Source organism: Salvelinus namaycush, chromosome 24 (assembly GCF_016432855.1).
Source record: "Salvelinus namaycush isolate Seneca chromosome 24, SaNama_1.0, whole genome shotgun sequence".
Lineage (NCBI taxonomy): Eukaryota > Metazoa > Chordata > Actinopteri > Salmoniformes > Salmonidae > Salvelinus > Salvelinus namaycush.
This window is the reverse complement of record NC_052330.1, coordinates 17,272,419-17,298,607: the sequence shown is the minus strand read 5'-3', so window position 1 is coordinate 17,298,607 and position 26,189 is coordinate 17,272,419. Positions and strand designations below refer to the sequence as shown.

At 43.0% G+C, this 26,189-nt stretch overlaps 2 protein-coding genes across 2 annotated transcripts; one reads left to right on the top strand and one right to left on the bottom strand.

Annotated features, from left to right (window-relative positions):
* Positions 1-598: 598 nt before the first annotated feature.
* On the top strand, positions 599-6,146 carry rsph9 (radial spoke head component 9). Its single transcript, XM_038962227.1, has 5 exons — positions 599-825; positions 1,022-1,190; positions 1,394-1,523; positions 1,849-1,995; positions 5,817-6,146. The coding sequence occupies exons 1-5, from the start codon at positions 599-601 to the stop codon at positions 5,975-5,977; spliced, it is 834 nt and encodes a 277-aa protein (XP_038818155.1). The 3' UTR covers positions 5,978-6,146.
* Positions 6,147-6,243: 97 nt separating this feature from the next.
* Positions 6,244-13,116, bottom strand: LOC120019027 (39S ribosomal protein S18a, mitochondrial-like). Its single transcript, XM_038962228.1, has 6 exons — positions 12,950-13,116; positions 7,969-8,000; positions 7,579-7,683; positions 7,269-7,392; positions 7,105-7,177; positions 6,244-6,962 (listed from the first exon to the last, which is right to left on the bottom strand). The coding sequence occupies exons 1-6, from the start codon at positions 13,101-13,103 to the stop codon at positions 6,818-6,820; spliced, it is 633 nt and encodes a 210-aa protein (XP_038818156.1). The 5' UTR covers positions 13,104-13,116; the 3' UTR covers positions 6,244-6,817.
* Positions 13,117-26,189: the final 13,073 nt, after the last annotated feature.

Here is a 26,189-nt window from a genome sequence, read left to right as displayed (position 1 = left end):
AACAAATGGGAATTAAACAATAAAAAAATGCACAGTAAACATTACACTCACACATGTTCCAAAATAATAAAGACATCTCACTTTTCCTCTCTCACTGTCACTCAATCCACAGCTAAATGGGTGAGAAACAACTCATACTGACAGACCCATTAATCAGAAAGCATTGGGAAACCTCACAAGAGCTCAGAAGAACAGGTTTCTGGCTGTGACTTGAAGGAAAGGCCTTGGAAATCTCCCCCATTCTTTACTCTAAACACTGAAATATCTGAAGTAGCTAAGACTGTAAATGAGAAAAATATGAGATGAGGATAGTTAGCCTAACAGACAAGTACGTGGCAGATTGTTGCTGAATTAGAGCCAAGTGTTGAAGATCAGATCGAGAATTGAACTAATTCAATCTCCAGCTAATTTGTGCAGCTCAACTGCTTTGTAGACGGGGAGCAATCCGCAGTTGCTATGACTACACGTAACTAATGAGATTTGTTGACATTGGCAACCGGACGTTCTTGGCAGCTGTCCCCACGTAACCTAGTTACCAAACATTTTGCCTTTTTATAGAAAGTATTTACTTTTCATTGAGACACGCTTTATACATGCAATGGACTCCAATACCTTATACTACTCCTTGGACCTCGTTTCTGGTAGCGGTTTAACTTTGAGCAGTGAGCAAAAAGCTGCCCTGCAGACTTCCCTGGTCATTCTGAAGAGGAACAACAAATTCAATCGTGTCCTGTTTTGGGGCAAGATTCTGGGCATAAAGGGTGACTATTTCATTGCACAAGGGGTTTCAGAAGATGAGATGACGGATAAAAATAGCCTTTACAGGTAAGAGGTGCAAAGGAAATAGTTTTAGAGCCTCAAATCTATTTTACTACAGGCATATTATTATAGCTAGCTTGCATTTTGTTGTTGTCACTTGTGGCTTTGGAGTTGTGAACCATTCTCCTATTCAATATGTTCTCTCTCTATGTGTGTATGTGTGCCCTCTTGCACATGTGTTTGTGTCCTTTCCCTACTCCAGTTTCAACTGTGTGGACTGGCACTTGCTTCCCCCTGCCACTGAGGCAATGCTAGCGGAAGTGTCTGCTGCAGCAAAGGGTCGCTTCGTGGGAGACCCCTCACATGAGTATGAGCACACCGAGATACGGCGGCAAGGGGAGGGGGACGAGGCTGTGGAGGAGGAAGTCATGGTGGGGACAAGTGTGACGAATTATATTGTTTAATGTTGAGCTAATGGTGTTTTGCTTATTAATAAGTGTCAGTGATTAATGTACAGTGACTAGATTCATATGACCGTCGTGACTGTGTGTGGTATTATTGCAGAAGAGTGATGACTAGTTTGTTTGGGTGTTGTGACAGATGTTTGGTAATGGTTGTTTGGTTTGTGTTGCAGATTAAGGTGAAAGAGGAGAAGAGGCTGGCCTCCACTGTCCACACCATTGATAAGGAGGTGTCTGTGGTCCCACGCGGTGCCTTCATCAAGAGTCCCCATGGCCTGGTGCAGACCAACCGCAGCTTTGAGGGTAAAGCTACTTTTCAAAGTTATTAATGAAATGGATGGCTCCACGTAGAGTGTGGTGTTTCCCAGTTGAGAATGTGGTCTGACTGTGGAGAGATGGGACACAGCTGTGTGTGTTACTGGCTCGAGAGGATGACTCAGCTGTGTAGTTTTTAGCTCAGAGTGTGTTGGAAGTTGGAACCAGAATCCAGACCATCATTTATCTCACACTGCACATTGTGCATCTATAGTGTACACACGTTTTAGTGTGTTTTCTTTTTCATACACAGACAGAATCATATCATACTATCAGTTACTGAGTGAGTCTGTGTGTTCTGTCTATTCTGTAGGTCTGTCCTCATTGGAGGCGGGTAAACTCAGCTACTTCCTGCACTTCACTGAGCCGCAGAAACTGAAGAAGAAATCCATCCTGGAGATGGCTGACCTCAACCGCTCCATCGACTTCCTGGATCCTTTGAGTGAGGATATCCCCAAAGGTAACAGAGTTCCAAATCTCTCACTACACCACTCCTTTACAGTCATCCTACCGTTCCCCCCATGGGTGGGGTTTCCTTCCCACATGTTGTCTTTAGAAATAGAACAAGTTCCTTGGGAGACAAAAATGTAATACGAAAATGAGATTACTAATGTTTGGCATGCTCTGATTTTTTATTTATTTATTTTACCAGGTAAGTTGACTGAGAACACATTCTCATTTACAGAAATGACCTGGGGAATAGTCCAATGGTCACGCTCTATTATACTAAACTAGCCTTTTAATTGGAGCTAATGATCATTTAGGTTGGCAGTTGAGAGCCCAGTTTATCAAGGCATCCTCCTCTGCAGGGCTGGCTCTAGCCTTTTGGGGGACCTAAGCGGGATTTGGTTGGGGGGGGCCCACCTCGCTGCAAAACATTTTAGTGGCCCCCCTCTTGACGATGGAGAGACACATTTTAGTTTTAAAGTTAATTTCTTGTAATTCTACACATTTTGCTATGGGGTGGAGAGAAAACAGCAATTTTATAACACATTTCATGCAATTCTACCCATTTTGCCATGGGATGGAGATGAGATTTTTCAGTTTTAAAGCACATTTCCTGCAATTCTACACATTTGGTAATAACTTATGCCATGTTAATATGATATCTGAGTGAGAATGATTTTGTTAGTCAATGGGGTTCTCCTGAAGGTCAGGGCCCCTGGGCACGTGCCCTGTGTGCCCGGTCCATATTCGGCCATGGTTTTATTTCTACAGGTAAGTCAATTAAGAACAAATTCTTACTTACAATGATGATTTGTCAAACACATCAATAAACAACAATGACACTATACATATCTATATACACATCAATTACACCATACATAAGAAAGCAAACACAAAATACAAAAAGAAAAACACAATCATATGAAACAAATACATTCTTCAGTAAAAAGGCACTCTAACATCCATCTGAATTGCCTTAGAGGCACCAAATCCAACAACTTTAAAGGACTTCTGGAGATAATTTCACATTATAGGTGCCAAAAAAATGAATGCAGATTTACCTAACTTGTGGAGATTGAAGGGAAATCCAGGGTAAGCCATCCCCGATGGGTATTTGGGTATTTGTTCACTCAGGTTCCCTTTATCTAATATTAGGTTTTGGTTTCAAGATCTGATAACATTCAGTATCAAAAATATGCAAAAGTAGAGAAAAGTAGAAAGGGCGCAAATACTTTTTCACAGCACTGTATTTATAAGAGGGGCACCATCCAAAGTATGTATGCATACAGTACCAGTCAAAAGTTTGGACACATCTACTCATTCAAGGGTTTTTCTTTAGTTTTACTATTTTATACATTGTAGAATAATAGTGAAGACATCAAAACTATGAAATAACACATATGGAATCATGTAGTAAGCAAAAACTGTTAAACAAATCAAAATATATTTTATATTTGAGATTCTTCAAATAGTTACCCTTTGCCTTGATGACAGCTTTACACACTCTTGGCATTCTCTCAACCAGCTTCATGAGGTAGTTGCCTGGAATGCATTTCAATTAACAGGTGTGCCTTATTAAATTTCTTTCTTTCTGAACGCATTTGAGCCAATAAGTTGTGTTGTGGTATACAGAAGACAGCCCTATTTGGCAAAAGATCAAGTCCATATTATGTCAAGAACAGCTCAAATAAGCAAAGAGAAACGACAGTCCATCATTACTTGAAGACATGAAGGTCAGTCAATCTGGATAATTTCAAGAACTTTGAAAGTTTCTTCAAGTGCAGTCGCAAAAACCATGAGAGCTATGAGCTATGATGAAACTGGCTCTCATGAGGACCGCCACAGGAAAGGAAGACAGAGTTACCTCTGCTGCAGAGGATAAGTTCACTAGTTAACTGCACCACAGATCGCAGCCCAAATGAATGCTTCAGAGTTCAAGTAACAGACACATCTCAACATCAACTGTTCAGAGGAGACTGCGTGAATCAGGCCTTCATGGTATAATTGCTGCAAAGAAACCACCACTAAAGGACACCAATAAGAAGAAGAAACATTAGATCGGTGGAAATCTGTCCTTTGGTCTGATAAGTCCAAATTTGAGATTTTTGGTTCCAACCGCCGCATCTTTGTGAGACACAGAGTATGGCACACTTAATCAGCAAGGCTACCACAGCATTCTGCAGCGATACACCATCCCATCTGGTTTGCGCTTAGTGGGACTATCATTTGTTTTTCAATATGACAATGACCCCAAACACACCTCCAGGCTGTGTAAGGGCTATTTGACCAAGAAGGAGAGTGATGGTGCTGCATCAGATCACCCGACCTCAACCCAATTGAGATGGTTTGGGATGAGTTGGACCGCAGAGTGAATGAAAAGCAGCCAACAAGTGCTCAGCATATGGGAACTCCTTCAAGACTGTTGGAAAATCATTCCTCATGAAGATGGTTGAGAGAACGACAAAAGTGTCTTATGGCTTAAATCTTTTTTTTTTTTACCCATTTCCTCCCCTTCATCTACACCGATTTAAGTGGATTTAACAAGTGACAACAATAACGGATCATAGATTTCCCCTGGTCAGTCTGTCAGTTTATATCTGGATGATATCAAACTGTAGTTTGTCTAGACAGACATGTATCACAATTTGTTTGTGGTGTGGGTGCTGTGGAAAAGTGATAGAGGCTCACACAGCAGTATCTGTCTAAAACATCACAGCTGTTCATTTCAAAGGGATGAGCATCTCTGCGGTGTGTGAATGTGTGTGCCTGCGCGTGAAGCTTTCCCAAACCAGCTTACATTACACAGCTGTCCCAGTGACAGCATCATCCTCACTGAGAACTTAAGGGCCAGGCCTCAAGCCTTTGCTGAAGGGAGCGAGAGACCCAGACTAAAGACAGTTTAAGGACAAAATGATGGATCTCCACCGAAAGTGCTTTCCTCTGGTATCTCTGAGTGAAGCTACCCCTCTCACCACAGCGATCCTCCAGACTTGCCTGGAAGTATGTGGCAACAGTTGCTGTTATCGACTTCTGATTTATGCCAATACCCCTTCCATGCCTGTTCTCCCATTGGGTTCCTCCCTACGCCACATGTGAGTTTGAAACCGCCAGTGTGTTTCAGTGGAAAGTACACTTATCTGGACACCATCACTGAACAGCTTCCCAAATCACATCAACCTGGCAGGAGTGTCTTTGGGTCATGGAAGATGAATCTCTCCCCATAGACAAAGAGCATTGTCAAACACCTCCCAATAGACCCTATTTCTGGAGTCTGTTTCTAGATATCTCTTGCAAAAGGTTTCAATTAATTTCCCACCCCATAGCATTGTGAAACTGAAATATGAGAAAAACAGTATCAAAAAAACTGACACAATTTACTGGAATCGCTGTTCCTAGATAGCTCTGGCACAAGGTTTCATTTCATGTTTAATGCTTTGATAATTGGGAGGTTACAGATTAATTAATTATTTCCAAGAAGTCCTGGAGCCTCCTGATTAATGGTGCAGTGAATCTGCGGTGAGAGAATTCTGCTAGGCTCCCATTCAGCATGAACAGTGTTCTCTGGCTATGGGTGATGGCCATGAGCAGACAGCTGCTCCGCCAGGCCACCCTGATATTTAGAGTCAGGGAAAGGACTTAGTAAACCCTTCTAAATTATTGAGCTATCAGCCAACTGTTACCTTTTTGCTGTGTAGACTTCTTTACATAGGGAAGAGTGGATTCAATGAATGAGGGAGTAATGTGAGACCTGTACATGGTCTCTGTTTATGAAAGGTCATGGACGAGCAGCAGTTTGTGTGATAATCTTCATAACCCATATACTTGTGTGTATAGGGTCGTGGAGCTTGCAGTTTGAGCGTGGCAGCACAGTGTGTGTGATCCGTAGCATGCTGTGGCTGGGCCTGACCTCGTTCCACGTACCCATGACCCCCCAGCACGGATACATCTACATGGGCGACGGACTGAAGAACCTGGACCTGCCCTTCATGCTTTAAAGAGCCAGTGAGATCCAGAGCTGGAGCCAACACCTACCACTTATCTAAACTGAGAATCATCATAAACCTCTCATCTGAGCAAGCAGTGTTCTATCCCCACCCAAAACAGTTCTATTTATGCAAGAGATGTTTCTTTACTGTTATTTAAAGTAAATAAACAAACTAAAATCATTAATTATTTGTGATTTACCTCCACATGCACTTGGTTCATTTCTGTCAATAGGCCCAGTAAATGCTTACTTCCACACTCATGCAAACACACATGGTGGAGGGAGAAAAAGCAGATCCGTTTTATTTGCACATCTGGGTTGTCTTGAAGTACAACATCCCACCTACATCAAAACAGTGCAATACTGACCCAATTGATCTTACAGCAAGGGCTCTATTCAATCTGTATTGCTGAAGCGTTACAGATTCCGCAATAGAAATGTAAAGGTAATGCCCGATTGAGCTGACATATGCAGCGGTTACCGTGAATGCAGTCTCTGGTAAAGCTGGAACATTGCCTTTAAAATGTCATCACGCTGTAGAGCTGAACTGCCGCGATGCGGATTGAATAGAGCCCCTAAATGTGGACTTTAATAGTTTTGTTTCAGGGCATCTTCAAAAAGGTCAAATGACAGAATGGGTTTCCAATGGGCAATGTCCACCAATAGATAAATAGGCTGGACAAATACAGATGCTCCCCCAGCTTTTCCAATGGCTAGTTCTCAAAGTCAATGGAGCTCCAAATGGGCCAGGAGTACTACAAGGAAGGACGTCCAATAGAACTGTTGTACCCCCATCTCTGTCCCGCCCACACTGACTCCTGCTGCTGTGAGTTGACATGCCCCCAGGTCATCAATGTTTCAGGTAGAGGATTTTTTTGCCGTACTGTACGTTGTTTCTGAGAGCTGGGTGGCCGACTGAGATGCGGTTTTTACACCACTTCAGCCCCGTCCTATAGATGGGCTTCACTGAATCAATGGACCAGCGAGTCAGATATCTGTGATGCAACAACACAGGTGTGAGTTAGTCAGAGAGAGGATGCACAAGAGTTAGTTGAAAGGTAATGTAATGAGAGGTCTAACAAGAAACAATACAGGTGTGAGAGGGTAGATACTGATGGGGTCAAACACACTCGTTACCTGTTGAGCTGTGGCTTGGGCTTCTTTGGGATGTGACCCTCTGGTAGTGTTGGTTTGTGATCTGGGAGCAGACCTGGAGTAGAAAAGAGAGAGTACTTTTACCACTTTGAAGATAATACATTTCACAATAGTTGTGCATCCAGAGCAGACACACAGCATCGTACCTGCTCTGTGAGCCATCTGCACACAGATGGCGATCTTGCGGTGCTCCTGGGCACAGAGACCAGTGACTCTACGAGGCAGCATTCCTCCATCAGACCTGATGAACTGACTCAGCAACAGGACATCCTAACAAATACAAACACAGGGAATTACTGTACGTCTGCGCTCATAGAACAGGCGCACATATTGACATAAAATGCATGAGACATGGCAGATGTGAGTGTGGACCAGCACTGTTCCTCTCACTCTGTTATTCTGGCAGAACAGTCGAGAGGCAGTAAGTATGCAGTCAGGTATCATTGAAACACTTACTGTATAGTTGTATTTGTTCTGCAGGTTCCATCGATAGATGGGGCACTGGGCTGTGGCGTTGGGTGGCTGTGGTCTGCTTGGGGTATCCTCAGTTGTTCCCTCAATCTGAGAAAATAATGCAATGCTGGTCAATTAATAAATAAGCACAGCACAAATACTTCCATCAATCTACTGTAAATGTCACATTTACTAGCCATCTAGATAAGTGTTCATACTTAACACAATGGTATAGAGCTTGTATTATACTTTATATCCTGAAGTGTGTGGATACCGTATTGACTAGTATTGACTCAAATGCAGTAATCCACAACATAGCTAAAGTAAGAGAACACATCGCCACTCAAACAGTGTACAATGATGAACCAACAGGTTAGCAAGCTTGTCACTTACTATTGTTGTTTTGCCTTCTTTCTTTTCCACGACTGTTAACACAAACAACATAGTCAATGTCAAAGTTAGTATAGCTACAATCCAGGACATGTCAGTCAAGCAGTGTTTCATAACAAACCGGTGTTATGCCGAAAAGCTTCCCCCTGTCGTGCTTTTCCCTATTATGGCTTTTTCTATATTAAAAAAATAAAAATCTGTTTTAGTTAAGAATGTAGATACAGTAGTAATAATAAAATTATAATAATTCCCAAAATTTGTACTCTGGGCGAAAAATAAAGTTCAAATATGTAAGTCAACATGAGTGCAGAGGAAATGGGGCAAACTAGATCCCAACTATCTCGGCCATATACGATTCGAGGTCTCGAAGGGAAAAGCGCGTACTTGGAAGATGACAAGGGGGTTATCTTCCCTAAAATAAGCGTGGAACACCAGAGGCCTCAGAGGAGACTCGTCGGAACCCTCATAAAATAAAAATCAGCAGCCTCCAGAACCACCACACCGGCAAGTTTATAAAAATGTTATTTTACCTTTATTTAACCAGGTAGGCTGGTTGAGAACAAGCTCTCATTTACAACTGCGACCTGTCCAAGATAAAGCAAAGCAGTGCGACACAAACATCACAGAGTTACACATGGAATAAACAAGCGTACAGTCAATAACGCAATAGAAAAAAAGAAAGTCTATATACAGTGTGTGCAAATGGCGTGAGGTGGTAAGGCAATAAATAGGCCATAGTAGCGAAGTAATTACAATTGAGCGGATTAACACTGTAGTGATAGATGAGCAGATGATGATGTGCAAGTAGTGATACTGGTGTGCAAAAGAGCAGAAAAGTAAATAAAAACAATATGGGGATGAGGTAGGTAGATTGGGTGGACTATTTATGGGTGAACTATTTACAGATGGACTATGTACAGCTGCAGCGATCGGTTAGCTGCTCAGATAGCTGATGTTTAAAGTTAGTGAGGGAAATGTAAGTCTCCAGGTTCAGCGAGTTTTGCAATTCGTTCCAGTCACTGGCAGCAGAGAACTGGAAGGAAAGGCGGCCAAAGGAGGTGCTGGCTTTGGGGTTGACCAGTGAGATATACCTGCTGGAGCGCGTGCTACGGGTGGGTGTTGTTATCGTGACCAGTGAGCTGAGGTAAGGCGGAGCTTTACCTAGCATAGACTTATAGATGACCTGGAGCCAGTGGGTCTGGCGAAGAATATGTAGCGAGGGCCAGCCGACTAGAGCATACAGGTCGCAGTGGTGGGTGGTATAAGGGGCTTTGGTAACAAAATGGATGGCACTGTGATAGACTGCATCCAGTTTGCTGAGTAGAGTATTGGAAGCTATTTTGTAGATGACATCGCCGAATTCGAGGATCGGTAGGATAGTCAGTTTTACTTCGGTAAGTTTGCGGCGTGAGTGAAGGAGGCTTTGTTGCGAAATAGAAAGCCGATTCTAGATTTGATTTTGGATTGGAGATGTTTGATATGAGTCTGGAAGGAGAGTTTACAGTCTAGCCAGACACCTAGGTATTTGTAGTTGTGCAGCCTCCACAACCACCACACCAACAGCCTCCACAACCACCACACCAGCGGCCTCCACACCAGCGGCCTCCACCACACCAGCAGCAGCTACTGATATAAACAAATGTATGTATGTAATCTTGTCAGGTTGATCCATTTGTATTGCTCAGTATACCTTCAGGTACATTTTCCAGGTGTTGCAGAGGCTTGGGGAGGAAAAGATGTTTATGTGCTGTTGTCTAGAATCGACCCATATAAACATTTTATCATGATCAACAGAACTGGTCCAAATATGGAGTTGGAAAGTGAGGTAAGACTGTGTTGCACATACAGTATATGTAAACACTGCATGTGTGTGGTTAATCTGTGTATTTATGAGGAAAACCTAAATTGTTGTTTTTCCATGTAACAGATTTACCTTCATAGTCTTTTTTTCTGTCAGACCATCAATGCCTACATGTTCCATCTGGTGCGGAATTTTAAAAAGGCAGTCAACCGAGCAAGCTTTCTACAATGACACCTTTAAAATGACTGGCATTTGGGGGAGCAAGAAATCAAAACTTAAGGTTGGTTGGATTATTCTCATAATATTATATGTTATATTTGACAGATTTTGAACTCAAGCAACTATCCTTGCTGTTTTAAATTTCAGATTGATCCAATGATGGTCCCGTGTAGCTCAGTTGGTAGAGCATGGCGCTTGCAACGCCAGGGTTGTGGGTTCGATTCCCACGGGGGGCCAGTACAAAAAAAGTATGAATGTATGTACTTGTAAGTCGCTCTGGATAAGAGCGTCTGCTAAATGACTTAAATGTAAATGTAAATGATGTACAAGTACATTATTGGCATCATCAATGAACACAACCACTGGACTGTGACGGTAAGAGCCGCTAAGGCAGTACTAAGAAATACATACATAATACAGAATATACATGTGAACACATACATGTGTGTAATGTGTGCATGTAATGTGTGTGTGTCTGTCTAAACCATCCCAAAAGAGGGCTCTGTTCCTGGTTTTCAACTCATCGCCTATTGAAAACACTGTAGGATATGGATCTGTTTGCACTTCCTACGGCTTCCACTAGATGTCAACAGTCTGTAGAACCTTATCTGATGCCTCTACTGTGAAGGGGGTCCGAATGAGAGGGGAATTAGTCAGGTCCGCCATGACCTGACCATGCTTTCACCATGCGCGTTCACATGAGAGGGAGCTCTGTTCCATCGCTCATCTGAAGTCAATGTAATTCTCCGGTTGGAACGTTATTCAAGATTTATGTTAAAAACATTCTAAAGATTGATTCAAATCATCGTTTGACATGTTTCTACGGACTGTTGCGGAACTTTTGGACATTTCGTCAGCTTTTAGTGAACGCGCTTCCTGACGTTGGATTTGTTTACCAAACACGCTAACGAAAATAGCTATTTTGGACATAAATGGACATTACTGAACCAAACTAACATTTCTTGTGGAACTGGGAGTCCTGGGAGTGCATTCCGACGAAGATCAGCAAAGGTAAGTGAAGATTTATAATGCTTTTTATGAGTTTTGTTGACTGCACAATTTGGCGGGTAACTGTATGGCTTGCTTTTGTGGCTGAACGCTGTTTTCAGATGATTGAATATTGTGTTTTGCCGTAAAGCTTTTTGAAATCTGACACAGCGGTTGCATTAAGAACAAGTGTATCTTTAATCCTATGTAAAACATGTATCTTTCATCAAAGTTTATGACAGATGCACATGCACATTTGTGGCCTGCTGGAGGTCATTTTGCAGGGCTCTGGCAGTGCTCCTCCTTGCACAAAGGCGGAGGTAGCGGTCCTGCTGCTGGGTTGTTGCCCTCCTACGACCTCCTCCACGTCTCCTGATGTACTGGCCTGTCTCCTGGTAGCGCCTCCATGCTCTGGACACTACGCTGACAGACACAGCAAACCTTCTTGCCACAGCTCGCATTGATGTGCCATCCTGGATGAGCTGCACTACCTGAGCCACTTGTGTGGGTTGTAGACTCCGTCTCATGCTACCACTAGAGTGAAAGCACTGCCAGCATTCAAAAGTGACCAAAACATCAGCCAGGAAGCATAGGAACTGAGAAGTGGTCTGTGGTCACCACCTGCAGAACCACTCCTTTATTGTGGGTGTCTTGCTAATTGCCTATAATTTCCACCTTTTGTCTATTCCATTTGCACAACAGCATGTGAAATTTATTGTCAATCAGTGTTGCTTCCTAAGTGGACAGTTTGATTTCACAGAAGTGTGATTGACTTGGAGTTACATTGTGTTGTTTAAGTGTTCCCTTTATTTTTTTGAGCAGTGTATATGAACATTTTTCATCATAAATTTCAGATTGGTTGTGACCGCTGCCCACGATGGTTCCACCAGTCCTGTATGAAAATCATCCCACCATTGGAGGATTATGTCTGCGCTGCCTGTCAGGGCTAGGTTAGGCTTGAGTTCCAGGTGACGATATCCCCTGGAAAACTTTCCATAAAAAGTGGACTAAATGTCAAATTTCTTTATGTTATTTGTCTTGTTATATTTGATGTCATTTTATATCTTATGCAAATATAAAAATGTGTATTTCCTATTTAATTTTTGTTAACAAACTTAACTTTGATGTTTTTGTTATTGTGTGATAATACACAAATATATTTTTCTTAAACATTAGAAAAGGTCTCTAAAATAAATGTTTATGTTTCTTTATGCTCTAATTTTGCTTTCTGTGGCACACACTATTGGTCAACATGAGCTACCAAAAATTATTATGAAGTGTGCCGGGCCTTGCAGTCCCAAAATAGAATTTTGTAGCTAGAATCAAGTACTTTCTGTGACACACAGAGTCAAATACTTTTTCTATAACAAACTTCACACCAGGATAGGCAACCGAAATTAATAATTAATGTTTGTGTGTTATATTCAAAACAGAGGGACTAGAATGTAGGCAAGCAATAAACATTTCAGAACTACTACTCAAATAAGACATTGTAGAGATGACGAATTTTGGCAAAGAGATTTATTTATAGACTAATACACTTGAAACAAATAGCCAAACCGAAAACTGCAGACATTACAAGTGCCTCCCCGCGATCAAACCGACATAAAAAAAAAATGAAACGCAGCCTAACATGAACAGAAATCTCAACTAGCAAGCATGTCACAGCGATGAAGAATTGAGTGCGTACGCGTTCAGCGAAGGGGGAGATTTTGGCAGGGGGGAGCATTTCTGCACAACACCGACAAGCTAGTTTAGATGATATACTGCTAGTTCATGCAACTGCAACATGGTCGTTCAAATGATCTAACTTATTATCAACTAACACAATTATGCCTTTAACCTTTGATGCCTTAAATAATCATTATCGAAGGGCAAAGATAACTAAATGGGTGCGCTATTTTAGCTAGCTACAATTTCCAACGCTAGCAGAGTGAACTGTCATATGGCTACAACAGGATTCAACAAGAAACTCACTGTGTCGAATTCCTCTGCTTTGAATATTTCCAAAAACCGAGAGCTGAGGGCATCTTGTTTTCCTCTGAAAGGCACTCATATTGCTGCTGCTGGCCACACATTTAAACCCAGAAAGAGAGGTCCATATGTACCCAAGCACACAGCGCGCTGCCATCTTGGAATGTTGACCTTTTTCTTCTTCTCTGCTATAATGGCGTTTGCAGAAATGCAACGTGCATGCCGCCACCTACTGTACGAGTAGTGAACAGGAAGGAAACAAAATGCGGAAAACCCCCGACGAAAGAGGATTGCGGTCAGAGTGCAGTATAACTGCACTATGCTCCAAATACTGCGTCGAAAAAACCACCGTTATTTAATTGCAGTAATTTTGCAATGTAACTGGAATTAGAGTGCAGTATAACCACAGTTCAACTGCAGTACACTGCAGTTATTCTGCAATTACTGCATCCAAAATACCACAGTCGACTGCAGTTACTTCATTTTTACTGCACTTTCAAAACGGCAATCTTTTTTTGTAAGGGAATGGAAAATAGATCAATCAAAAACCTATCCCATTCCTTCAGTCACATTCCATTCAAGATAACATCCCACAGGCTCAAGGGCCTGGGAGGGGCAAACATCTTCTGACAGTATTCCCTGCAATGTTTCAGCTGTTACCCATCTAGCACATTTGGTTCTTTGGAAGTTGTGGGAACGTATGTTTTTGGTTTCACATTGGTTGTGGAAACGAAGCCATACTTTTCCTGACCGGTAACACTGAAAATGTTTTAAACATTCGGAGAACACAAGTGAAAATGTTTCCTGTTCTGGTAATGTTTATTTTTAGTTTGCAGGGATGTTCTTAAAACGTTTTACTCTGGTTCCTTTCCTGGGAGGTTCCCAGAATGTAGTAAAAAAATGACATTAAATAGAACCACATGGGAACTTGTGTGGAATGTTCTGTGGAAATACTGAAATTACCACAGACAAACATTGTTTCTTAACGTTCTTGGAACAATTTGAGAACATAACTTTAAATAGAACCATACGTTTTTATTTATTTTTATTTAACCTTTATTTAACTAGGCAAGTCAGTTAAGATTTTTTTTATTTTTACAATGACAGCCTACCAAAAGGCAAAAGGCTTCCTGTGGAACGGGGGCTGGGATAAAACTAAAATATAGGACAAAACACACATCACGACAAGAGAGACACCACAACACTACATAAAGAGAGACCTAAGACAACAACATAGCATGGCAGCAACACATGACAACACAACATGGTAGCAAAAACACATGACAACAACAACATGGTAGCAACACAACATCACAGCAGCACAACATGGTAGCAGCACAAAACATGGTACAAACATTATTTGGCACAGACAACAGCACAAAGGCAAGAAGGTATAGACAACAATTCATCACGTGAAGCAGCCACAACTGTCAGTAAGAGTGTCCATGGTTGAATCTTTGAATGAAGAGATGGAGATAGAACTGTCCAGTTTGAGCGAACTGAAAAGAGGAGCGACCCAGGGATGTGTGCTTTGGGGACCTTTAACAGAATGTGACTGGCAGAACGGGTGTTGTATGTGAAGGATGAGGGCTGCAGTAGGTATCTCAGATAAGGGGGAGTGAGACCTAAGAGGGTTTTATAAATAAGCATCAACCAGTGGGTCTTGCGACGGGTATACAGAGATGACCAGTTAACAGAGGAGTATTGAGTGCAGTGATGTGTCCTATAAGGAGCATTTGTGGAAAATCTGATGGCCAAATGGTAAAGAGCATCTAGCTGCTCGAGAGCACCCTTACCTGCCGATCTATAAATTACGTCTCCGTAGTCTAGCATGGTTAGGATGGTCATCTGAATCAGGGTTAGTTTGGCAGCTGGGGTGAAAGAGGAGCGATTACAATAGAGGAAACCATGTCTAGATTTAACCTTAGCCTGCAATTTTGATATGTTCTTAGAGAAGGACAGTGTACCATCTAGCCATAGTCCCAAGTACTTGTATGAGGTGACTACCTAAAGCTCTAAACCCTCAGAGGTAGTAATCACACTGGCGGGAAAAGGGGCATTCTTCTTACCAAACCACATGACCTTTGTTTTGGAGGTTTTCAGAGCAAGGTTAAGGGCAGAGACACGAAGAAAGCTTTGTTGTAGAGCGTTTAACACAAAATCTGGGGAGAGGCCAGAGACACCAATAATCCTTAGCCGGCACACAAGAATGGTATGGTCTACCATATCAAACGTTTTGGCCAAATAAAAATAGCAGCACAACATTGCTCAGAATCAAGGGCAATGGTGACATCATTTAGGACCTTTAAGGTTGCAGTGACACATCCATAACCTGAGCGGAAACCAGATTGCATACCAGAGAGAATACTATAGACATCAATAAAACCAGTTAGTTGATTATTGACAGGTTTTTCCAACACTTTTGATAAACATGGCAAAATAGAAATAGGCCTAGAAAAGTTAGGATCAGCCTGATCTCCCCCTTGAAATAAAGGCTGCCTTCCAAGCAATGGGAACCTCTCCGGAGAGGAAAGACAGGTTAAAAAGGTCAGAGATAGGCTTGGCGATGATAGGTGCTGCAACCTTAAAGAAGAAAGGATCTAAACCATCTGACTCAGATGATCTTTTGGGGTGAAGTTTAAGGAGCTCCTTTAACACCTCGGACTCAGTGACTGCCTGCAGGAAGAAACTTTGTAGCTGGTCAGGGGAAAAAGATGGAGGAGCATCAGGGATAGTCGCATTAGAAGGGGTGGGAGATGAGGAAATGTTGGATTGGCAATGAGGCATGGCTGAGTCAAATAGGACTCCTGACTTAATGGTGGTGATTAAAAAGTGAACCTGTAAGAAACGTTATGCTGACGTACTGAAATTCCCACAGAATAACATTGATTTCTTAGCATTCTCTGAACTATCTGAAAACATTCCCAAAGCCAAACCAGTTGTTGAACATTCCTAGAACATTACCAAAATTGAAAGTAATGAAATACCCCCCCAATTTTTTTTTTTTTATCTAGTTCATTAAATGTGCTCAGAATAATCCAAAGCCAAGCGACCATCCTGCACCATTCGCAGAAAGTTGTGGGAAGGTAGTATGAAAAATACAGTAACCATAGAACAACCATGCTCTCACCAAGCTCTAAGAAAATTTGGTTCGCAGAACATTATGTGCTAGCTAGTTAGTGTTATGCAGGTGAATGAGGACCCAAAAGCGACGTAATAGAAACAGAGTCTTTATTCCAGTATCAAACAAACAATGATTCTCCTGGATATATCAAAGGTAAATCCAAAACAGGAAACTGAAAACCTCTCGTCAGTAGAGAGGAACGACAGGAGACGCGACCACAGACTGCAGGTCGCTTCAGGAAGGCACAAGCCGTAGCTGACATAGACACCTGCTCACACGCAGCATCTGAAGAAGGCAAAAACACGACAGGGCGGAACAAGGACACAGGAGCAGCAAACATCAAACAAGAATCCGACAAGGACAGAAGCGGAAAACAGAGGGAGAAATAGGGACTCTAATCAGAGGGCAAAATAGGGGACAGGTGTGAAAGAGTAAATGAGGTCGTTAGGAGAATGAGAAACAGCTGGGAGCAGGAACGGAACGATAGAGAGAGAGAAAGAGGGAAAGAACCTAATAAGACCAGCAGAGGGAAGCACAGGGACAAGACATGATGAAAGACAAAACATGACAGTTAGTTCCTGATGACCCCAAAACCTTTCAGCCAATGACACAATTACGTAAAACATTTTTGACTTCTTGTTTGTTTGGGCAGTACAATTAATCACATGAGCAATAAACGCCACAAAATCCACCTTCTTCACAATCAATGTATCAGTTTCCCTCAACTGCTGAATACCCGCTTGAATCTCCACAGGCTGCGGTGTATCCACTGTCATAGCTTCCTCAGCTCCACTCTCTCCAACTATTTCCTGCACATCCATGTAGAAGACCTACTGGACAGCCTGAACCTTAACCCATTCATTTATGGTAATGCTAAACATATACCGTCTATTCACAAATGTGTCTGCCGAACAGGGAAAATGCATTTACTCTCCGACGCTGCCCTGAAGCTCTGTCTAAACATCAATATGCCTCTCTTGCGATGCAGTTTTGGAAACATTTGGAACTTTCATATCGACAAGAAATAATCTTCAAAAAACTAAAAAGTTAAATTACTACACACCTTTATAGGGTTAGGGTTCCTACACAGCCATATGTCCATGTTACAGCGCTTGTATACGGAGAGAGGTGACCACTTTATCTAATTAGCTATCTCTAGCATTTCCAAACATCTGTGTGTAACGAAAGAAGGATGCCAGAAATGTGTGGTAACTGAAAAATATTGTTGGCTGCAATTAAAACTGGTTAAAACAGTATACTAAGTGTATATTTTAAATTTGTTAAATTATTTTGATGAGATATGAAAGGTAAGGGCTTTTTGTTTCTACAACCGTATCACAATTGAGAATTTATTCATGTTTAGGTGGAATATTTGGCTGTTTTGGCTGCCAGTCAGTTTACTTTTGAGCATAGCATATAAGAGTTGTGTAATCAATCTTGTCTGTACGTGAGTAAAATAACTTAATCATAATCTTTATGAAGACACATTTATTGCTAACTGGATGTTGCTTCACTTTACAAGCCACATGAGAGAGAGATGCTTTCCTAATAAACCCTTACATTCCCACAGGCCCTCATTAGCATATGGCCAAACAGGATGAAATATGCAAATAACACCACATCCCCTCTTTTAAGAGAACAAATGGTAGACTGCTTTTGTCTCAACAGACCTCAAGGGATTATTCTGCCCTTATGTCGGTAGGTCTGTTCCTGCCTAGTTCTTCTGGAACATTTCAACATAGTCATGAACATAAAATATTTTCTGTAAACTTTAACAAAAAATCCATCTCTCATTTCTTTTAACACAAATCTACCCCGCAGGTAAGTTCGAACTGTAACAACTTGACTGCTGTTGTTTTGTGTATTTATATTTTTGGAGCTCAGTCTTTTGTTCTTGTTTGCTCTGACCCATAAGTCCAGTCTTTGATGTTTAACTATTGCTCGCCCGGACCTTGTTCTGGGTGTAGCAGGTACATCCAAGATTACCTTGGGTGCTGGTTGTTCTGGCAATGAGGTGTGTCGGAGTGGTGAAGACACGTGAATCTTCTCCTGCCTAGCATTGTTGTTCTCAGGTCCATCCATAGGGATGAGGTGATGGAACTTCCGTGTGGAACTTCCATCATATCGTGGTGCTACATGTTCCCTCAGAACTGTTCCTCTGACTTTTGAGTCAGTCACCCACACCTGTTTTCCAGGAGGAAGTCTGCTGATGTCACTGACTCTGTGACGCTTGTTGAAGCATTTGTAACGCTTCTCCTGGGCTGAAGGAGTGGACCAAAGCGCAGCGTGGTACGTGTTCATGATATTTATTAAATTGAACACTGAAACAAAATTAACCAAGAGAAAAACGAACAGTTCCGTAAGGTCACTACAACTATACAGAAAACAACTACCCACAAAACACAGGTGGGAAAAGGCTACCTAAGTATGGTTCTCAATCAGAGACAACGATAGACAGCTGCCTCTGATTGAGAACCACACCCGGGCAAACACATAGAAATAGAAAACATAGAACAAAAACATAGAATGCCCACCCCAACTCACGCCCTGACCAACCAAAATAGAGACATAAAAAGGATCTCTAAGGTCAGGGCGTGACAGCATTGCTGATCCGCACTCCTTCTCTCCTTTTCCTTTGAGCTGACCGCAGCTGTATTTGGGAATGATGGGTCTAGCAGCGATGGGAGTGTTGGCACTGTGGTACGAAGCTGTCGTCCCATCAGCAGTTGTGCCAGGCTGAAGCCATTCTAGAGGGGAGTTGACCGATAGGCCAGCAAAGCAAGGTATGAGTCAGCTACTTTCTTGAAGAGGTTCTTCACTGTCTGAACGTGGCGTTCCGCCTCTCTGTTGCTTTGCGGGAACTTTGGACTGCTGGTGACATTGCAAAATCCATACTCTGCAGCGAAGTCAGAAAGAGGTCTGTAAGGGCAAAATTAGTATGAGCATTAATTTAAGGTTTATATAAATGATAGATGTGTACAATCCCTTTACTCTGGTTGTGTAAGTTGTTGGATTCGCATAAACTCTGTACTCTGAAACTTACATAGCCGGAACGAGGTGTCTCTGTCCCGAACAAGGTGTCTGAATCTCTGTTCTAAGAACAAACAGTTCTCAGTACTCGCATGAGACAGTTGTGGTGGATTATGGAATTGTAACAAGGTTGGGCTATATAAGTGTAACGGATGTGAAATGGCTAGCTAGTTAGCGGGTACACGCTAATAGCGTTTCAATCAGTTACGTCACTTGCTCTGAAACCTAGAAGTAGTGTTTCCCCTTGCTATGCAAGGGCCGCGGCTTTTGTGGAGCGATGGGTAACGACGCTTCGTGGGTGACCGTTGTTGATGTGTGCAGAGGGTCCCTGGTTCGCGCCCGTGTCGGGGCGAGGGGACGGTTTAAAGTTAAACTGTTACATAAGGCAAGCCCCAACTCATAACCATTGGGCTCTCAACGAGTCACCTACGGGTGGGTTGTTGACCAGCTCCATTATTGCAATAAATAATCGATATCAAATAAAGATTGATTGTTTGAAGAAATGACAAAGTCTCTCTCACTTGATTAGATATTCCATGACAGGTCTTCCAGAGAACTGAGGCCCATTGTCTGTAACCAGGACCTCAGGTACCCCATGGCGGGCAAAGATGAACTTCAGATGAACTACAACGTCCGCAGACTTTGTTAGTAACAGGTTTGCCTTTTTCCATATATCTTGAGAAGTTGTCCACCACTAGCAGGTAGGGCCTTTCTTTGCCAGGGCCTCTCAGGAAGTTGTGATGGTATGACTGGTTCTGTGTGGTTTGTGCACTCTTCAATGCATGTCCTGCAGTTAAGCACAAGTTCATTCAGTTTCTGGCTAAGTCCAGGCCAGCACACAGCCTAATGTGCGCGTTCTCTGCACTTGACCACAACTTTATGACCCTTGTGCAGCTTAGTGAGCATATCATTTCATAAGGCTGATGGAATGACAAGCCTTGTTCCTTTCAACAGAAGACCGTTGTGCACTGTGAGAAAAGCGCGTTCTGGCCAGTACAGTTTCAGTGGTCCTTCACATCCTGAACTCAGACCATCCTTCCTGACACATTGTTATGACTTTTGAGCACACACTGTCAGCTTTGAGTTGCTCTCTCAGATTGCCCATGTAGGAAACAATCGCTGGAAGCTGTTCCATGATGGCTCCTTTTCTGCAGCAGTAGCGTTGGCTTTGACTGGCGCATGTGACAATGTGTTTGTCGTCCACAGACTCTTTTCAGGGACATGAGCAATCGTGTAGGAGTATCTCATGAGTCTCATCCTGAAGCGTTGGATACGTGGGGGAAGGTTGTCCAAGGATTGGTTCCCCAGAGGCTCAGGAGCGGTTTGTGACCAGTTTCCAGCTGAAAGTGTTGACCAATGAGAAAGTCTCTGAATCTTTCACATGCCCATGTCAGCCCCAGAGCTTATTATTCCATTTGAGCTTATCTCTGCTTGGTTGGTGTGAGAGACCGGGAAGCGTAGGCAACGGGTTTCAATTCTTTACTCTTCTTCTGCAGCAGCAGTCCTCCGAGTCGGTAGGAAGACACATCGGCTGACACCTTGATCTCTTTGTTTGGGTCGTACAGGGCTAGCATGGGTGTGGATGTCAGATCCTCCTTCAGCTCTTTGAAGGCTCTAACTTTTTTTTATTTGAGATTAGGTCTCTGAGAGGTTTGTCCTTTTCTGATAATTGAGGGATGAACTTTCCCAGTTGGTTCACCAGTCCTAGAAAACTCTGCAGCTCACTGACATTGGATGGCTCTGCCATCTCCTTGACAGCCTCTGTCTTTGTCGGGTCAAGCTGTACTCCCTTGTCCAAGATAATGTCGCCCAGGAACTTCACTTCCTCCTTTGACCAGTCACATTTGTCCATGTTCAGAGTTAAGCCAGCTTTTTCCATCTTCTGCAATGCGGCATGAAGTCTTGCATCATGCTCCTCCTGTGTTTGGCCCCAGACCAACACATCACCCATGTGACAGACCACACCTTCCAAGACTTCAGTGACCTCTGTCACCATTCTGTTCTGGAAGTGTTCAGGTGATGAAAACATGCCAAAAAGAAGAACGGTTGAAGTAGTAACGTCCAAAAGCTGTGATGAAGGTTGTTAGCATAACCGACTCCTTGGCTAGCGGGATCTGCCAGAAGCCCATGTTCGTATCTCTACACACTCACTCATTGAGACTGGTGTAATAGACACATATCCACACATCCCCGTTCTTCTTTGGGACAACCACCATGCCGGCGCACCAGTCCGTGGGCTCCTCCACTCTGGTGACAACCTTGAACCCTTGCATGCGCTCTAGCTCTTTCTTGACTTTGGCAGCAATGTCAGAGGAATCCGTCGTGGAGTGTGGAGTGAGTAGGGCTCTGCGCTGGGTTTCAGCTTGGTAGTATATGGTTGTTGTGCTGTGCCAAAACCGCTGCACAGCTTTGGATAGCTTTCTTTCAGTGTCTGTAAATCAATGCTGTCAAGTCGAGCAACTAGCTCAAGCTTTGTGATAGCTGGTCTGCCTAGTAAAGGTGGGTGTAGATCTCTGATGACATCATACACGTCCTCCAGTGTCTCTTTTTCTCCCTTTAGTAGAACCACACTTGCGACGCCCATCATGTCCAGCAGCGCTCATCCTGGTGCTAGCAGAGGTTTTGTAGGTTTTTGCCGAGCTGGCTTGCTGGTTCCAGCAAAAATGTGACTGAACAAATTGTCTGGGATAACAGTCACATCGGCAACAGTGTCTATTTTGATTTTCACATTTCTGTCCATCACTTGAATGTCAGTCATCTCCTGCTGTTATTGTTCCTAGGAAAATGCTATCATCCTCTTCTTGAACCTCATTTACGGCTCTTGATGACGTACACGTAATGTCTCGTTTTCCCACAGGAGTGACACTACTTCATTAGCTGCACACTGTGCTCTTGGATGTTGTCACGTTCGTTGTAGTGAGGAGACCAAAGCGCAGTGTGATGTGAATACATACTTTTAATGTAAGAGAATAACCCACCAAACAAGGACCAAGCAGCGTGATAGGAGGGAACAGCGCGTAATGGGGAAATGGACCTGGAACGAAATACTGGACGGAAAAGGATCCTGGACATGGGAGGAAATATTGGTGGAGCAGGACCCTGGAAACAGCCAGGGGAGTATCTCCGTCCTAAGGAGGAGTTAGAAGCAGTGAAAACGGAACGGCGATACTACGAGGAAGGATACCGGAGAATAGAGGAACAGCGAAAATATGTAGGTACACGGCTAGCACGGAAGCCCGAGAGGCAGCCCCAAGATTTTTTTTTTGATTGGCTGAGTCAGGTAGGAGACCTGAGCCAACTCCTCGTGCTTACCGTGGGGCGCGTGTAACTGGTCAGGCACCGTGTTATGTAGAAATACGCACGGTGTCTCCAGTTCGCATTCTTAGCCCGGCGTGCTATATTCCAGCTCCTCGCGTTTGCCGGGCTAGAATGGGCATCCAGCCAGGACATATTGAGCCAGCTCTATGTTCTGGATCTCCAATGCGTCTCCACGGTCCCGTGTATCCTGTTCCTCCTCTCCGCACTCGCCCTGAGGTGCGTGTTCTCAGCCCGGTACCACCAGTTCCGGCACCACGCACCAGGCCTACAGTGCGCCTCCAGGGTCCAGTATGCCCTGTTCCTCCTCCCCGCACTCGCCCTGAAGTGCGTGTCCTCAGCCCGGTACCACCAGTTCCGGCACCACGCACCAGGCCTACAGTGCGCCCCGACAGTCAGGAGCTGCCAGAGCCGCCCGTCTGTCCGGAGCTGCCAAAGTCGCCCGTCTGTCCGGAGCTACCAGAGTCGCCCGTCTGTCCGGAGCTGCCAGAGTCGCCCTCCTGTCCGGAGCTGCCAGAGTCGCCCTCCTGTCCGGAGCTGCCAGAGTCGTCCGTCAGTCCGGAGCTGCCAGAGCCACTCCTCAGTCTAGAGGCGCCCTTCCGTCCAGTGGCGCCCTCTACGATGGTCTTCAGTCCGGGGCCCGCTGCAAGGGTCAAGACTGAGGTGGAGCGGGGTCCACGTCCCGCACCCGAGCCGCCGCCGTGAAAAAGGCCCACCCGGACCCTCCCCTTTAGAGTCAGGTTTTTGCGGTCGGAGTCTGCACCTTTGGGGGGGGGGTACTGTCACGCCCTGACCTTAGTATTCTTTGTTTTCTTTATTATTTTGGTTAGGTCAGGGTGTGACGAGGGTGGTATGTGTGTTTTTGTCTTATCTAGGGTTTTTTGTATGTCTAGGTGTGTGTGTCTAGTCTAGACATATGTAGGTCTATGGTGGCCTGGATTGGTCCCAATCCATGGTGGCCTGGATTGGTTCCCAGGCAGCTTTTTATCGTTGTCTCTGATTGGGGATCCTATTTAGGTTGCCATTTTCCAGTTTGGTTTGTGGGTTATTGTCTATGAGATGTTGCATGTCTGCCATCGTTATACTTAGCTTCACGTTCGTTTTGTTGTTTTGTATTAGTTTGTTAAAACCTCTCTGGGATATGTGGGACGGTAGCGTCCCACTTGTCCAATACCCAGGGAAAATGTAGAGCGCCAAATTCAAAAAAATGATATAAAATCAAACTTTCATTAAATCACACATGTAAGATATCAAATTAAAGCTACACTCGTTGTGAATCCAGCCAACATGTCAGATTTCAAAAAGGCTTTTCGGCGAAAGCATAAGATGCTATTATCTGATGATAGCACAACAGTAAACAAAGAGAGTAGCATATTTCAACACTGCAGGCACGACACAAAACGCAGAAATAAAATATAAATCATGCCTTACCTTTGACAAGATTCTTTTGTTGGCACTCCAATATGTCCCATAAACATCACAAATGGTCCTTTTGTTCGATTAATTCCATCCATATATATCCAAATTGTCCATTTATTTGGTGCGTTTGATCCAGAAAAAAACAGCTTCCAATTTGCGCAACGTCACTACAAAATATCTCAAAAATTACCTCTAAACTTTGCCAAAACATTTCAAACTACTTTTGTAATACAACTTAAGGTATTTGTAAACGTTAATAATCGATCAAATTGAAGACGGGTCTATTTGTTTTCAATACAGGAGATCAACAAACTAACGGTACTTTTCGAGTCTTGCGCAACTCTCAAACAGTACACATGACGTTACACTGTTTCCAGATGGCCTTACTTCTTCATTGCACAAAGGAATAACCTCAACCTATTTCCAAAGACTGGTGACATCCAGTGGAAGCGGTAGGAACTGAAAACAGTGACTAGAAATCCAGTATCCCAATGAAAACTCATTGAACAGACAGTGACCTAAAAAATAAAAAAAAATGAATGGTTAGTCCTCGGGGTTTTGCCTGCTACATAAGTTTTGTTATACTTACAGACATGATTCAAACAGTTTTAGAAACCTCAGAGTGTTTTCTATCCAGATCTACTAATAATATGCATATATTATATTCTGGGGATGAGTAGAAGGAAGTTGAAATTGGGCACGCTATTTATCCAAAAGTGAAAATGCTGCCCCCTATCCAAGAGAAGTTAAGTGTTCTTCGTTTCATTAAATTGTCTGTTTCCACTGGCTGCCTTTCTGCATAACTATATCCACTGAGCATGCCTCTTTTGTTCTTACTGTGTCACCTCGCAGGCAACTTTGCTGCTTTTCACTTCTTCAGTTTGCCTTGCCATCTCAATGGCTCTCTCTAGCATGAGATCTAGCATGATATCTTTATCTACGTAGGGCTATTGCAAGAAACTATATAAGAAACATTTTCAGTTAAAATCCATTATTGCTTTTTTGGACTGTTTGAAATGTGAATTATTTGCTCCAGACTAGTGCATTTCCAGGCATAGAGCCGACATGGAAATTAATAATATTGAAAGTATTTAGAACCCCCCCCCCCCCCCCAAAAAAAAAATCCCTTCTAGAATTCCCCTAAAAGTACAGTTTAAGCTCAAATAATGCAACAAAATGAATTTTCTTCAACTGTAAAAACAAGTTTTCCCTGCCAGACAAGGAATGTCCCGACTTTCAAGAATCTCTTAGCTAATTATCTGCTATTCAATGCCTTGCGGGGGCTGCGGGGGTATGTGCTATGCCAGTGCTCGAATACTGTTGAAGACAGACGCAGAAAGATACACATGTGCGTGCTGCACTGTCAAACGAAGCACAACACTGGAAATCTATTCGCATCCACATAAACTAGTCCAGGCATCGTTCTTTGACGAACACAGTAGGTTGTATACTGAATTCAATATAAGAAAACAGAGAGAGACGAAGAGAGAGAGCCTGCCAATTCCTTAATGTAGCCATTGGCTGTATTGTACAGCCAAAACATGAAGGAACTGGCAGTCTCTTGCTCTCCTCTCTATCTGTTTTCTTCTATTGAATTATATGTAGCCTAATATTTAAACACTTAGCTAAGTGGGCAGGGAGGAACACTTGACACTTGACTAATTTGAAATATGTAGTTATAAGGTATTATATAAGCCAATGGTCTTCTATAAGGCATTTATTCAGTGATTTTCTCCTTTGTCTGATATATGTGTTTATTCATTCACAACCAGGATAGTAAAACTTTATTTTAAGTGTCCGTCATAAAACATTTATAAGGCCATTTATAAATTGTATATTCACCATGTATTAATCATTACTCCCACATTAATAAACCATTTAGTAATCATTAGTAAAGTATTTTTGCAGTCCCTAATCTAAAGTGAGCGCTGTCTATACTTTAGAAATACTTTAGAAACGTTTTGATTGACCAGTGTAATTTCTCACAAAAAGATGGGCATGCCATTGGCAGACATTCCTGCAGTACCTGATTTTAGCTAGGGGGCACTATTTTTATGTTTGGAAAAATTACGTTCCCAAGGTAAAGAGACTATTTCTCAGGCCCAGATGCTAGAATATGTGTCACGTTCCTGACCTGTTTTCCTTGTTTTTGTATGTGTTTAGTTGGTCAGGGCGTGAGTTGGGGTGGGCATTCTATGTTATGTGTTTCTATGTTGGTTTAAATGTGTTGCCTGATATGGTTCTCAATTAGAGGCAGGTGTTTGACGTTTCCTCTGATTGAGAACCATATTAAGGTAGGCTGTTCTCACTGTTTGTTTGTGGGTGATTGTTCCTGTGTCTGTGTATGTCGCACCA